The sequence below is a fragment of the Mercenaria mercenaria genome, chromosome 10 (assembly GCF_021730395.1).
Source record: "Mercenaria mercenaria strain notata chromosome 10, MADL_Memer_1, whole genome shotgun sequence".
NCBI lineage: Eukaryota > Metazoa > Mollusca > Bivalvia > Venerida > Veneridae > Mercenaria > Mercenaria mercenaria.
The window spans coordinates 73481637-73497376 of NC_069370.1; the positions used below are offsets into that span (position 1 = coordinate 73481637).

The 15740-nt window shown below is 37.7% G+C and overlaps 1 protein-coding gene across 2 annotated transcripts in view; it reads right to left on the reverse strand.

The window, feature by feature from the left end:
• LOC123561294 (bifunctional purine biosynthesis protein ATIC-like) overlaps nucleotides 1-15740 on the reverse strand; it is a 53583-nt gene that overhangs the window by 37526 nt on the left and 317 nt on the right. For both annotated transcript variants that reach the window (XM_045353562.2, XM_053553366.1), the window contains exons 2-9: nucleotides 15540-15666; nucleotides 12902-12978; nucleotides 5906-5972; nucleotides 5528-5616; nucleotides 5242-5320; nucleotides 3380-3452; nucleotides 1505-1661; nucleotides 869-994 (exon numbers count right to left, since the gene is read on the reverse strand). In XM_045353562.2, the coding sequence (XP_045209497.2) occupies nucleotides 869-994; nucleotides 1505-1661; nucleotides 3380-3452; nucleotides 5242-5320; nucleotides 5528-5616; nucleotides 5906-5972; nucleotides 12902-12978; nucleotides 15540-15666 (795 nt within the window). The remainder of the gene's footprint in view (nucleotides 1-868; nucleotides 995-1504; nucleotides 1662-3379; nucleotides 3453-5241; nucleotides 5321-5527; nucleotides 5617-5905; nucleotides 5973-12901; nucleotides 12979-15539; nucleotides 15667-15740) is intronic.

The following is a 15740-nucleotide window of genomic DNA, read 5'->3' on the forward strand; positions in this document are numbered from 1 at the left end:
ATAATTTTCTTGTACGTTGCCATGGTAACGGAACATTCTCCTTAATTTCTAGACAAAGTGTTGGACAGTATAACTTTGTAAAATTATTTTACATGAAATACTTATGTTTTGCAACAATTCTGTATCTGGCAATGTAATATTATTTCAGGTTATTCTGTAATTTAGGCATAAATGAGTTTGCTGAAAACTCATTTTTTGTCAATTTTCAAATTTCTGTAAAAAGCTCAAATATGAATGACCCACTAAAATTCCTCCTTAAATTGAAATGGGTATCATAGCTCTGCTGAATCCATACAAGTATTATATTCAGATGCGTGCACTTTTTTTTCTATTAGAAGTTGAAAAATATACATGCAGACCAATTTTTAAAGATAATGTAAAATCTTTAAAGGGGGTATTTATAAAATTGTTGCTTCTAAAACTGTGAATATGTTGGAAGACAATATTTGTTTTCAATAATTACTTCAGGTATGTATTTCAGGCAATTATGAAAATTAGTGCTCTATTGCAGACATAGAGACCACTATGTGTAAAGAAAATTGTAACATTTTAGTAAAATTTGACTCTCAGAAATTGCCATTTTTCGCCAAAAGTATAATGTTCCCGTTTCCATGGTAACCAGAGCTGATTCATATCTTTTCCCCCTTGATTCTTCATATATGGCTTGAATACTAAAAAGGGTGCAAATATGAAGTAATTCTGAGACTATGAGTTTCCGACCCCTTCTTTAATTTTTTGGTTCTTACAGAGAATTGGTCTTAATGTGGGTTTTTGTCATGTGTTATGCTCACATTACACCTTCGTTGTCTATAATTGTAACTTTTACAAAGATCCGGTTTGTCTGCAGGAAATTACAGTAATTGCTTACCTGCTGGGCTGACATGTTTAAACGAGGTCGCTGCAGCTGTACCACATGCCGACTTCAGTTCTTTCACTAACTGCCATCCATTCAGTGCATCACAAAGGTTGATAAATCCTGGAGAACCATTCACAACTGAAAGAGAATCCAGGTTTTTATATTCCTACAACGGCCATTATCCCCAATCACTTTGGGTACCCATACCAACAGAAGTGGACATCTTAGAAGGTCATTTCTTAAAATTTGAAAATATTTCTGGCACATCTGTATAAGTTTATCATTACATCTACAAGAAATGGAGGAGAAAAATGTTGAAACAGTTACTACAAATATTTTATCATTTTGTCCTATTATGAAAATTTACAGTAAGTTTATTGTACTAATTTTTGTAGTTTTGAGGCTGTCAATCCATGAAATTGAATCTACATAAACAGATAGTAATTCCATACACAAAATTTAAAACCCATGAATTGTTGTCTCCTTGAAATTGCAGTTTTTTCCTGACAAAAATACCCCAGTATTTCAGGATAACAAAATAAAACAATTACAGAGCAACCAAATAAATTATCTTGGATTTGGACTTAGATATCAGGTGTCAGGAATCAAAAGATCTTTGTTAATCCAACAGAAAAAATATCTTTGTACCTTTCAGTGGTAATTCCGGCAAGACAGTAGAAAGCTGAGCAGGTTTCTGGTGTGGATTCATGCCATACCGCAATGGCAGCTGGGAAACTCCTTTGCTAAACTGACGTCGGAAGTAATCAGAAATCATCCCATCATATTCAGCAGTGTGGTTGAAAGCCTAGAGTATTCAAATGTAATATCTATGAATTTCAGAGACAGAAATCTTAACAAATGTGCCAATCATATTCAAAGGGATCATGCACATGTAGTTGGAACATTTCTAAAACATCTTTTCTGCCAAAAGTGTAAGAAATTGTATGTAACCAGAACTAATCAACAAATATTAAACATGAGCTGCTTGTCAAACATATATGCTCCATATAAATGCCCCTAAAATGAGACAAGATATTAAGCACGTTGTTATCTTTACTTTGACCCTTGACCTTATGGGATAATAACTCGTTCAATAGGAAAATGCTGACACAGACACAACACTAGTTTTTTAGTCTTTGGTACTACACTTTCCTCGGTAGGCTGGGTTATTTTAATATGGAATTGACAGGCCTCATAACAACTACCTAATCCAATCTCAAAACCTGCCCTTCTACAACAGTGAAAGTAAGTTCCCTTTGAGTAGAACAATTACAAATGTATTCAGGCTGTCAGACTTTTAATAAAGTATTTATACTAGTTTACTTGTACTATAAGAGCTGTCTAATGACAGTAAGTTCAACTATACAGGGCTCCAGATAATTTTTTTGGCCTATGAGTATCAACTCATCATAATTTTTGTGAATGAGTAAAATGGTAAAATCTGAAATTTACTAGTAATTTTACTCCTGAAAATTTGTAAATGTGAAAAAGAAAAGAAAACGGTTTTATATCATCTATTAATTTGGTGTAACACCCATGAATTTGTTTGCAGTTCAGTTTCAATTCAGCATTCAAGTTTTTGCATTTTGTTCTCCCTTGGCTTACTTTGGCTTAAAACACCGCTACTGAATCCAATAGAATACTCAATATAGCTTTAAATATGTTTCAATGATCGTTCTTGTTGGTTTAAAGATGTGTAGAGTGTTTGTTCACTTTTTATAATCTTAGAAAAAGACATTTGTTGTTTACTCCACACCGGAGGTTGATATTCTAAATTGACACTGCTTTAAAAAACACTACCGTACCATCAATATTGATTCCCAACTATTTGATTTACAAATGCATTGGGTATATAATATAGTTTAATTACCATTCAATGCGTGTGTACGTTCTGTGTGGGAGAATAAATGCTGACCGTGCTTTGTTACATAAAGCCTTTAGACGATTCGGATTTTGTTAACGCTAGTAAAGTCATTGCAGGAGTTTCTGTAATTTCTTATACTTTTTTATACGCTTAAAAATGACCGCACATGCGTATATGCATTATTTCAAAGCTTAATTTACGCTAATACGCATCTTATCTGGAGCCCTGACTATTTGAAGCTCTTCCACCTAATACTACCTTACAAATAAAAGCTTTATCAAAATTTTCTATTCGAAGTTGGAAAAAATGGCACAATTTTGCTAAAACATAAGCCAAAGTTTAGAAACTTGCCATGCGAGGTCAACTGAGATACCAGCTTACATACAAAATCTTAGCCAAAATCTGTTAAGTCGAAAAAGGGGCATAATTTTGTAAAAATGCAAAGCAGAGTTATGGAACCTGAGCAATGCATGTCAGACCATGACAGTGAACAAGCGTGTGAAGTTTCAATCCATTCCTATAGGTTGGTACTCTAAAATCTGCATTATCTGATTGGCTATTTTCGCACACAATTTTGAAATTGACCTACAATGGCAATGCAGCATTCTGGGACTAGTCTCTAAACTGTCTTCTAAACAAAGTTGCTAACTATACAATACCTTTACAGCAAGTTTCTGTCTGGTTTCCAGCTTTGTGTCCTTATCTTCCGATGTCTGAATTTCTTCTAACACTCTGAATGTAACAAACCATATCAGAGGTATCCATTTAACAATTGGTCAAATAATCAAACAGCAAACATGTTATCTGTATTTAAGGAAAACTGAGGCAAGCAGTATTTTATCTTTTAAACTCTATGTCAACATCAAATCAATATCAGTTTAATATACAGAAAAATTTCCTTGGAAAAATGTCACTACAAAAATCTGTATTTCCAAGTAAATACAAGAATTCTGAGATGGTATAAGTCCTAGAGAATTACCTTTAAGAAATGTTTGATTTCATACCAGGTCTAGTTGTCTAACACCACATCATTAACTCAGTCATAGTGTGTCAGCTTTGAGTGCAGGAGGTCCGAGGTTCAATACCTGGCCAGGCCACACCAAAGACGTGATTATAGGTAGTTCCTTTGCTTAGCAACTGGTATTTAAAGGGTAGCACCATGCGGTACAATAAGCTAACATTTGTTACTGGATACATTGCAGATCGCACAAGAGCTATGTAGCTGATGTTATCCATTTATCATGTGCGATAATAAACAAAGTTTACCTTTATCTCTATATTTACCAACATTCCTGTCTTGGCGACTATCACATACAGATGCTGAACTTTTCAACTCAGAAAATAATAGCTTACCCTGATCTAAGTTCAGATTTTTGTAACCATTTCAACTAAGTAATGTTTTGTTTTTGTTGGGTTTTAACATAGCATTGCCTCAATTATTGATCAAATTATTGTGACTTTCCAGCTTCTGATGGTGGAGGAAGACCCCAGGCACCATCCTGGCATTATTTTATGACAAGCAGGCACATTGACAGAACCACAGAGCTGGACAACTTTCTCACATGGAAGAATTCCAAACCCCAAGTGCAGTTTCAAAATCACAGCAGTGAGGGATCAGTGATTCCACCTGACCATGAAGGCCTTCCACCTGACCATGTAGGCCTTCCACCTGACCATGAAGCCCTTCCACCTGACCATGGAGGCCTTCCTCCTGACCATGAAGGCCTTCCACCTGACCATGAAGGTCTTCCACTTAACCATGGAGGCCTTCCACCTGACCATGAAGGCCTTCCACCTGACCATGAAGGCCTTCCACTTAACCATGGAGGCCTTCCACCTGACCATGAAGGCCTTCCACCTGACCATGGAAGCCTTCCACTTAACCATGGAGGCCTTCCACCTGATCATGAAGGCCTTCCACTTAACCATGGAGGCCTTCCACTTGACCATGAAGGCCTTCCACTTAACCATGAAGGCCTTCCACCTGACCATGGAAGCCTTCCACTTAACCATGGAGGCCTTCCACTTAACCATAGAGGCCTTCCACCTGACCATGGAAGCCTTCCACCTGACATGGAGGCCTTCAAACTGACCATGGAGGCCTTCCACCTGACCATGGAGGCCTTCCAACTGACCATGAAAGCCTTCCACTGACCATGAAGGCCTTCCACCTGACAATGAAGGCCTTCCACCTGACCATGGAGGCCTTCCACTGACCACAGAGGCCTTCAAACTGACCATGAAGGCCTTCCGCCTGACAATGAAGGCCTTCCACCTGACCATGGAGGCCTTCCAACTGACCATGAAGGCCTTCAACTGACCACAGAGGCCTTCCACCTGACAATGAAGGCCTTCCACCTGACCATGAAGGCCTTCCACCTGACCATGGAGGCCTTCCACCTGACCATGGAGGCCTTCCACCTGACCATGAAGGCCTTCCATCTGACCATGAAGGCCTCTCGGAACAGTAAAATTTAGCGCCTGCAATATCTACAACACTTTCACTGCACACAAAACATACCTTTTATAGTCTGAAGGATCACAGACAACAGTGACTCTTGCATGGTTCTTTGCTGCAGCCCGTAGAAGTGTAACACCACCTGAAAATTTAATCATCATACATGGTTTACTATACTTCAAAATATTCTGGCATGGTCAAATTTTGGACAACTGTAACAACAAAAGCTACTGGAAGGAATATTTTGGAATCATGTCACATCTATCTCAAATCATTGAAAACAGTTGTTTTGACACAACTACAGGGTTTTAATACAAACTGATACAATGATAGATTACAATGAACATACCAATATCTATCTGTTCTATAGCTTCAGGTACAAACACATCCGGCTTGGCAATCGTCTTTGCGAAAGGATATAAATTGTTCACAACAATCCTGTAAGTACGATGGTTTCAGTATTGGTTAAACTGGAATGGTAATCAGCACTTCAGAAAAATCATTTCAGATTTCCAGCCAACATTAACTTACATAAGAAAAGAATACCCAGTAAAATAAATATTCAAAACATTCAAGAAATACACCTACAATTTTAAAGTATTTTACTAAAATCAAGATTTGCTACACATGACGACAGTGTATCAGGTTTCAACTTTACATATAAACCACATTCATATCCAAATCATATTTGTAGTTTTTTTTTAATCAAGGTCTATAATAAGGTTACCTGATCATTTGAAAGCCCTGGTCAGCCAGATCTTTCTTGTCAGAGTCTGTTGGCCTTGCAAGAATCCCTACAAACACAATGAAACTTTCAATACAACCAAGATAAACAGTGGTCTAATGGTCAAGATACCTGCTACTCAACCCAGAAGTTATGGGTTTAAGCTCAACTTGGGTTTGTTAATGCACTTCCTCATATGTCACCAGTTTTTTACAGGAAGCAGATTCAAGTGATTCAAACAAAAGGTCCGTTGATAGTATGGACTATGATAGTAGCCCTCTCTATACTGCTCTTTTGACTCAGATTGGTACATGATTTCTTGACAGTGAGTGTGTGTTCGGGTTTAACGTCTTTTTCAACAATTTTTCAGTCATATTAACAACGGGACTTCTTGACAGAGGACCCTACATAATCTTTTATGCCAAACATCTAAGCTCTAGGCTTTCAGGTTTAGATGAAAAGATCTTAAAAGTTTTTCCTACATAAGTCTATGTAAAATATGTGACCCAGAGGCAGGGCCAATTTTGACCTCAAGGGCATGATATAAATGAAACTGGTAGAGGACCACTAGACAATGCTACATACTAAATGTCCAGATTTAGGTCTTGCAGCTTTAGACAAGAATTTTATTTTTTTATACAAGTCTATGTCAAACAAGTGGCCCCTGGGTGGGGACAATTTTTATCCCAGAGGCATAATTTCAATAATTTGCTTGAGAATCACAACACAACGCTACATGCCAAATATCTAGGCTCCAAGTCTTGAGGTTTTTTATAAGAATATTTTTGAAGTTTTTCTTATACAAGCAAGTGTTCCTGGGTGGGACCATTTTGCCCAAAGAGGCACGATTTGAACAAGCCTGGTAAAGGACCACTACACAAAGCTACATGCCATGTATCTATTAAAGCTAAGGGCTTGATGTTTCAAACAAGAAGATTTTTAAGGTTTTTCCATTATAAGTCTATGTAAACCAAGTGAACAGCCCCCGCTTAGCTCAGTAGGGATAGCTCGGGTGGGCCGAACTATGTTCTCCGTGACGATTTGATAAAAGACATTGTGTCTTAAATCATTCATCCTCCACCACTGATTCATGTGGGGAAGTTGGCATTATTTGCGGAGAACAGGTTTGTACTGGTACAGAATCCTGCGACACTGGTTATGTTAACTGCCCGCCATTACATAACTGAAATACTATTGAAAATTGGCGTTAAACAAGAGGACCATGATGGCCCTGTATCGCTCACCTGAGTACCATTGCTCAAAATGATATGATCATGTTTTGACAGAGCACAAAGGCATACACGTTAAATATCATCAGGATAAACATTTTCTTGTAACAGTCCCTTTTGACCAAGTCAGGGCCAACTTCCATACCAAGTTTGAGGGTCCTAGGCTCAAATGCTACATTTTTGTACTAACATGACTATTCCTTACCCCGGAAGACTTAAATAACATTTAAAACTAATCTCATTAGATGCTGCTGAGATATATTCGTTCACATAATATAAAGGGAGGTAATTTGTCATAAATTCAGTCAAAAGTTATCTACCCTGAATGTCCGTGTCCATCTGATGGCACAAATGACATTTCAAATCAGTATCTTCATTGGCTACCGAAATACACCCATATTAATTTGAAACAAAGGGTGGTAATTTGACATAAAATCAGTCCATAGCTATCTACCCTGATTGCCTCAGTCTAGCCTGGGAAGCCGTTGATAATATTTGTGCTTTGTCAGAAGAAATCATACCTAATACCTATGCATTAAAGATCACTTAATTTGCGCTAATTAGTGTTAATTGACATTCATCGAGTTTCTGATATTATCAACGCCTGAGGAAATCTGAAGGAGTTTCCATGTAACTACTGATTATCGATTTTCTATAATTAGCCTAATTAACATAAGATCAGATTTGCGCTTGTTTGAAACGGAAACAAGGCAATGATGCCGAAAATTCGGCAATTCCCGTAGATCACTAGGTCTGCATTAATATAACTTCTTGATAGCTATGACGCAAATTTAAGTTTATACTGATATATTTTAAAGTTGTTACAACTTGCTGGAAAAGCTATGGGAGGTACAAACTGGTATTTGTCTATGGCCCGGAAATGTTCGGAAACCTTCGGAAGTACACGATTCCGATCTGTCTTTTCCGTGAGAATTCCGTTTCTATTTTTAGCCATGGTATATTGCTTTCGAAGTTATCGTTCTTTATCAGACACCTGCATGTTTCGGGTGTAATGTAGGTGGCGCTGCGGTCGGAAAACAGGTTTCCCCAGGCTGTCAATTTGCAGGTATTAAAAAAGTTAGAAATTGTCAGACTGGATTCCTGATTGCCTCAGTCAAACTAAAGACAATAATGAATTTCAAATGAGGTCTATAAATATTTACTGATATAAATCCATTTTTATTAAAATCAGGGGAGGTAATCATGCATTGGTATATGCATGTAGAAGATACAGAGTACAAGCCTATACAACAATATATTAGTAAAGTATTCTAATTGATTAATGTTCAATACCAATGCATGTAGAAGATACAAAGTACAAACCTATACAACAATATATTAGTAAAGTATTCTAACTGATAAATGTTTAATCAATAGTTATTTAATATGACTATTTTTTATCATGGAAGACATAAATAACATTTCAAACCAATCTCATTAGAAGATGCTAAGGTGTATTCATTTAGATAAACAAGAGGACCATGATGGTCCTGAATCGCTCACCTCTTCCCACATGATCCAGTTTTGAGTATGACGTCGTTTTTTCTATTATTTGACATAGTGACCTAGTTTTTGAGCTCATGTGACCCAGTTTTGAACTTGACCTAGATATTATAAAGATAAAAATTCTGACCAATTTTCATGAAGATCCATTGAAAAATATGGTCTCTAGAGAGGTCACAAGGTTTTTCTATTATTTGACCTATTGACCTAGTTTTTTTAAGGCACATGACCCGGTTTCAAACTTGACCTAGATATCATCAAGGTGAACATTCTGACCAATTTTCATGAAGATCCATTCAAGGGTATGGCCTCAAGAGAGGTCACAAGGTTTTTCTATTTCAAGACCTACTGACCTAGTTTTTGATCGCAGTTGACCCAGTTTCAAACTTGACCTAGATATCATCAAGATAAACATTCAGACCAACTTTCATACAGATCCCATGAAAAATATGGCCTTTAGAGAGGTCACAACGTTTTTTCATTATTTGACCTACTGACCTACTTTTTGAAGGCACGTGACCCACTTTCGAACTTGACTTAGATATCATCAAGGTGAACATTCTGACCAATTTTTATGAATATCCATTCACAAGTATGGCCTCTAGAGAGGTCACAAGGTTTTTCTATTTTTAGACCTACTGACCTAGTTTTTGACCGCACATGACCCTGTTTCGAATTTGACCTAGATATCATCAAGATGAACATTCAGACCAACTTTCATGAAGATCCATTGAAAAATATGGCCTTTAGAAAGGTCACAAGGTTTTTCTATTATTTGACCTACTGACCTAGTTTTTGACGGCACGTGACCCACTTTCAAATCTGACCTAGATATCATCAAGATGAACATTCAGACCAACTTTCATACAGATCCCATGGAAAATATGGCCTCTAGTTAGGTCACAAGGTTTCTCTATTATTTGACCTACTGACCTAGTTTTTGACGGCACGTGACCCACTTTCGAACTTGACTTAGATATCATCAAGGTGAACATTCTGACAAATTTTCATGAAGATTTCATGAAATATATGGCCTCTAGAGAGGTCACAAGGTTTTTCTATTTTTAGACCTACTGACCTAGTTTTTGACCGCACGTGACCCAGTTTCGAACTTGACCTAGATATCATCAAGATGACCATTCAGACCAACTTTCACACAGATCCCATGAAAAATATGGCCTTTAGAGAGGTCACAAGGTTTTTCTATTATTTGACCTACTGACCTAGTTTTTGATGGCACATGACCCAGTTTCGAACTTGACCTAGATATCATCAAGGTGAACGTTCTGACCAATTTTCATGAAGATCTTGTGAAATATATGGCCTCTAGAAAGGTCACAAGGATTTTCTATTTTTAGACCTACTGACCTAGTTTTTGATGGCACGTGACCCAGTTTCGAACTTGACCTAGAAATCATCAAGATGAACATTCAGACCAACTTTCATACAGATCCCATGAAAAATATGGCCTTTAAAGAGGTCACAAGGTTTTTCTATTATTTGACCTACTGACCTAGTTTTTGAAGGCACGTGACCCAGTTTCGAACTTGACCTAGATATCATCAAGGTGAACGTTCTGACCAACTTTCATGAAGATCTTGTGAAATATATGGCATCTAGAGAGGTCACAAGGTTTTTCTATTTTTAGACCTACTGACCTAGTTTTTGACCGCACGTGACCCAGTTTCGAACTTGACCTAGATATCATCAAGATGAACATTCTGACCAATTTTCATGAAGATCCATTGAAAATTATGGCCTCTAGAGAGGTCACAAGGTTTTTCTATTTTTAGACCTACTGACCTAGTTTTTGATGGCACGTGACCCAGTTTCGAACTTGACCTAGATATCATCAAGATGAACATTCTGACCAACTTTCATAAAGATCCCATGAAAAATGTGACCTCTAGAGTGGTCACTAGCAAAAGTTTACAAGCACAGACGGACGGACGGACAGACGACGGACGACGGACACCGCGCGATCACAAAAGCTCACCTTGTCACTTTGTGACAGGTGAGCTAACAAGAGCACCGCCTTGCGGGTGCTGACGCTCATCTGATTTTTTTTGTATAATAGAAATATTGTCCTACCCATGATTTTCTAAGTCTAAAAAGGGCCATCATTCTTGCAAAAAGCAGGATAGAGTTATGTTTCTTGATGTACAGTGTCCACTTATGATTGTGAAAAACTGTTGCAAGTTTAAAGCAATAGCTTTGATAGTTTATGAGAAAAGTTGCCTTAAACATAATACTCAACCAAGAAAATGATTTTCTAAGTCCAAAAGGGGCAATAATTATTGCAAAAAGCAGGATGGAGTTATGTTGCTTGCTGTACAGGGTCAGCTTATGATGGTGAACAAGTGTTGCAAGTTTCAAAGCAATAGCTTTGATAGTTTAAGAGAAAAGTTGACCTAAACATAAAACTTAACCAAGAAATCTGATATTTTTTAAGTCCAAAAGGGGCCATAAATCTTGCAAAAAGCAGGATGGAGTTATGTTTCTTGCTGTACAGGGTCAGCTTATGATGGTGAACAAGTGTTGCATGTTTTAAAGCAATAGCTTTGATAGTTTAGGATAAAAGCTGACCTAAACATAAAACTTAACCAAGAAAACTGATTTTCTAAGTCCAAAAGGGGCAATAATTCTTGCAAAAAGCAAGATGGAGTTATGTTTCTTGATGTACAGGGTCTGCTTATGATGGTGAACAAGTATTCCAAGTTTCAAAGCAATAGCTTTGATAGTTTAGGAGAAAAGTTGACCTAAACATAAAACTTAACCAAGAAATCTGATATTTTCTAAGTACAAAAGGGGCCATAAATCTTGCAAAAAGCAAGATGGAGTTATGTTTCTTGCTATACAGGGTCAGCTTATGATGGTGAACAAGTCTTCCAAGTTTCAAAGCAATAGCTTTGATAGTTTAGGAGAAAAGCTGACCTAAACATAAAACTTAACCAGGCAACGCCGACGCAGACGCCGACGCCGACGCCGACAACCGCTCAAGTGATGACAATAACTCATCATTTTTTTTTCAAAAAATCAGATGAGCTAAAAATCAAGGGAGGTAATTTGTCATAAATTCAGTCAATATGTATCTTCACTGATTGTCCAAGTCCATCTGTTGAAATAAATTAAATTTCAGATCAGTATCTTCATTAGTTATGGAGATATACCCATTTTAATTTGAAACTAGAGTTGTCACAGGAGTGACGAATTATACCCCCACAATATGGCCTTGTCACAGAATTAAGCCAATGTCAAAGCAAAACTTGCTTGACCTTTGACCTACTGACCTCAAAATCAATAGAGGTTATCTGCTAGTCATGATCAACCTCCCTATGAAGTTTCATGATTCTCGGCCCAAGCGTTATCAAGTCATTGTCCGTAAAAGGTTTAAATGACCTTTGGATCTCAAAATAAATACGGGTCATCTGCTTGACATGACCAACCTCCCAATTAAGTTTCCTGATCCTAGTCCCAAACAATCTGAAGTTATTGTCCGAAAACTGTTTAAATGTTGCAGGTCACTGTGACCTTGACCTGTGACCTACTGACCTCAAAATCATTAGGGGTCATCTGCTGGTCATAACCAACCTCCCTATCAATTTTCATGATCCTAGGCCCAAGCGTTCTAAAGTTATCATCCGGAAACCATTTAACTGTTCCGAGTCACTGTGACCTTGACCTTTGACCTACTAATCTCAAAGTCGAACTTGACCTGTATTTCATGATGTTACACCTGTGTACCAATATTTATGATCCTAGGCCCAAGCGTTCTCAAGTTATCATCCGGAAACCATTTAACTGTTCCGAGTCACTGTGACCTTGACCTTTGACCTACAGACCTCGAAGTCGAACTTGACCTGCATTTCATGATGTTACATCAGTGTACCAAAATTTATGATCCTAGGCCGAAGTGTTCTTAAGTTATCATCCGGAAACCATTCAACTGTTCCAAGTCACTGTGACCTTGACCTTTGACCTACTGACCTCAAAGTCGAACTTGACCTGTATTTTCTGATGTTACATATGTGTACCAATAAATATTTAAATCTGTCAAGCCTTTCAAGAGTTATTGTCCAGAAACCATGAAAACCAACGGACCGACAGATAAGCTCACTCCTATATACCCCCTCAAATTTTGTTTTGTGGGGGTATAAAATTCCATGAAAGTACCTACATATAGCAAAAGCTTTCACTCCTGCAAGTCCTTTACTGAACTAAAATTATATTGTAATACAATTATTGCATAAAATTTAAAATAGCATACCTCCATGTACAGCAGGATGAAGTGTCTTAACTCTCCCTCCTAACATTTCTGGAGCACCTGTCAAATCAGCAACATCACTGCAAACATTCAGAAAAAAATCTCTAATGATAAAGAACCCAATCTTTAACTAGAAGATGCTTTTGTAGAAAAGCGCATGTCTCCCCCAATGCATAGTTGTATAGGCAAGAAGTCAAAAGGGGACAGCAGCTAAAGTTAAAGAGACACTGAAGGTTGACTGCAATAGGGATCATCTATTTGGCATGTCCAATCATCCTGATAAGTTTCAACATTCTGGGTTAAGTGGTTCTCAAGTTATTGATTGGAAAGAGTTTTCTATGTTCAGCCCCCTGTGACCTTGACCTTTGATGGAGTGACACCAAAAACAATAGAGGTAATGTACTGTGTAAGTCCTATCACCCTACGAAATTTGAAGGTTTTAATTCAAATGGTTCTCAAGTTATTGACCGGAAAATGATGTCCATGTTCTGTTATACTCTGCATGTCCAATCATCCTATGGAGTTTCAACATTCTGGGTCAAGTGGGTGTCGAGTTATTGATTGGAAATGGTTTTCCATGTTCAGGCTACTGTGACCTTGACCTTTAACAGAGTGGCCCAAAAATCAGTAGAGGTCATCTACTTTGCATGTACAATCATCCTATTAAGTTTCAACATCCTGGGTCAAGTGGTTCTCAAGTAATCCATTGGAAAGAGTTTTCTATGTTCAGCCCCCTGTGACCTTGACCTTTAATGGAGTGACCCCCAAAACAATAGGGATCATCTTCTCTGTAAGTCCTATCACCCTATGAAGTTTGAAGTTTCTAGGTCAAATGGTTCTCAATTTATTGACAGGAAATGAATTTCCAAGTTCTTTCCACTGTGACCTTGACATTTAATAGAGTGACCCCAAAATCAATAGGGGTCATCTACTCTGCATGTCCAATCATCCTATGAAGTTTCAACATTCTGGGTCAAGTGGTTCGGAAATGGTTTTCTATGTAAAAGGCCCCTGTGACCTTGACCTTTACCAAAGTGACCCCAAAATCAATAAGGGCCATCTACTCTGCTAACCAATCATCCTATGAAGTTTCAACATTCTAGGTCAAGTGGTTTTTAAGTTATTGATCAGGAATGGTTTTCCATGCTCAGGCCCCTGTGACCTTGACCTTTGGTGGAATGACGCCAAAAACAATAGGGGTCATCTACTCCATAAGCCCTGCCATCTTATAAAGTCTGAAGGTTTCTAGGTCAAATGAATCTCCAGTTACTGATCAGCGAAATGAAGTGTGACGGACAGACGAACGGACGGACGGACGGACAGGGCAAAAACAATATGTCTCCCCCAGCAGGGAAAGACATAACAAGAGCTCATAGAACACGAAATGCCCCTCTTGATGCATTCTGTAATTGCACAAGGAACAGAAATTATTTGGTCACTGTGCACTGGATGTTTGACATACTGACCTCAAATCAATAATTACTGGTCATTTACCAGTCATAAGTAAACTCTGTATCAAATGTGATCTTAGACCAAAGCATTCTCTAGTTATTTGGCAAAAAAAGTTTTACTGTTCCGGGTCAATTTGATCTTGACCTTTGACCTCAAAATCAATAGGGGTCATCTGCTGGTCATGATCAACCTCCCTATTTCAAGTTTCATGATCTTAGACCCGATCATTCTCAAGTTATCATCTGGAAATGGTTAAACTGTTCCAGGCCACTGTGACCTCAACTTAAAAATCAATAGGGATCATCTGCTGGTCATGATCAACAGACATCAACATCCCTACAAAGTTTCCCTACAAGATCTTATGGTTACAAACTGTGTGCAAGTTTGGTTAAAATCAAATCATAAATGAAACCACTATAATAAATTCAATGTGCAGACAAGAAATTGTTGACAGACGGACATCAAGTGGTCACAAAAGCTCAACTTGAACCTTTGGCTCAGGTGAGCTAAAAAGTTATTTCGTTTTACAATTCATTTTTATGAACAAACAGAAAGCCATTGTTTTCAATATCTCAGAATGGCATGTTCTTTCAAAATGACTTGAGCTTCTATAACCAAACAGTTAACAAAATTGATTTGATCGTCTTTTGTTATGCTCTGTTGAACATGTTGAATCAGTTTTGTTTAAAAAAATTAGATTACTCTAATCTATTATGGAACGAAATAGCAAGCTTAGTTTTTATGCTTAGAAATTAGTGGGTCGAGTAGTTTCACTTTACCAAAACTGTTTCGTCTATACCTGTGTATAATATGCACATGCAATTATTCAGGGATGCTCCTTGGGATATAAAGACTGCATGTGCATTTATATGTAACTATGCCTACGGTATGTGTTACAAATAGTTCTTGTTATATTTTCTGTTCCTTTGGAATCATAAAGTCCTTTCTATATATTATCCAATAGAATTCCGCTTAAGCCCGTGCTAAGGCACATGAGAAGTGTTACACTTTCCATTACCTCTCATGAAACCGAGTCTGCTATTATTTTGCTTGGTAGGTTCCATGCTTCTAAAGGATCTTTTCATAGATCTATATTTTATTGATAATTAAGTCAGGCATCAGGGCTAGCCAATTTACCTTCGAATTGATAAAAAAAGTCAGATCTTTAGAAAATCATCAAAATGGCTACCTCACTTCTAGTCCAGCATCTCTTATTGCTTTTGCTGTGCCACCAGATGCCACAAGTTTGAATCCAAGAGCAGATAACTCACTCGCAAATTCAACCAAACCAGACTTGTCAGACACACTGAACAAAGCTGCAAGATAATAATGAAATCAATGTAACAAGGCGGCTAAAGTGCCGCTGAACATAACCTGTATTACATAGCTT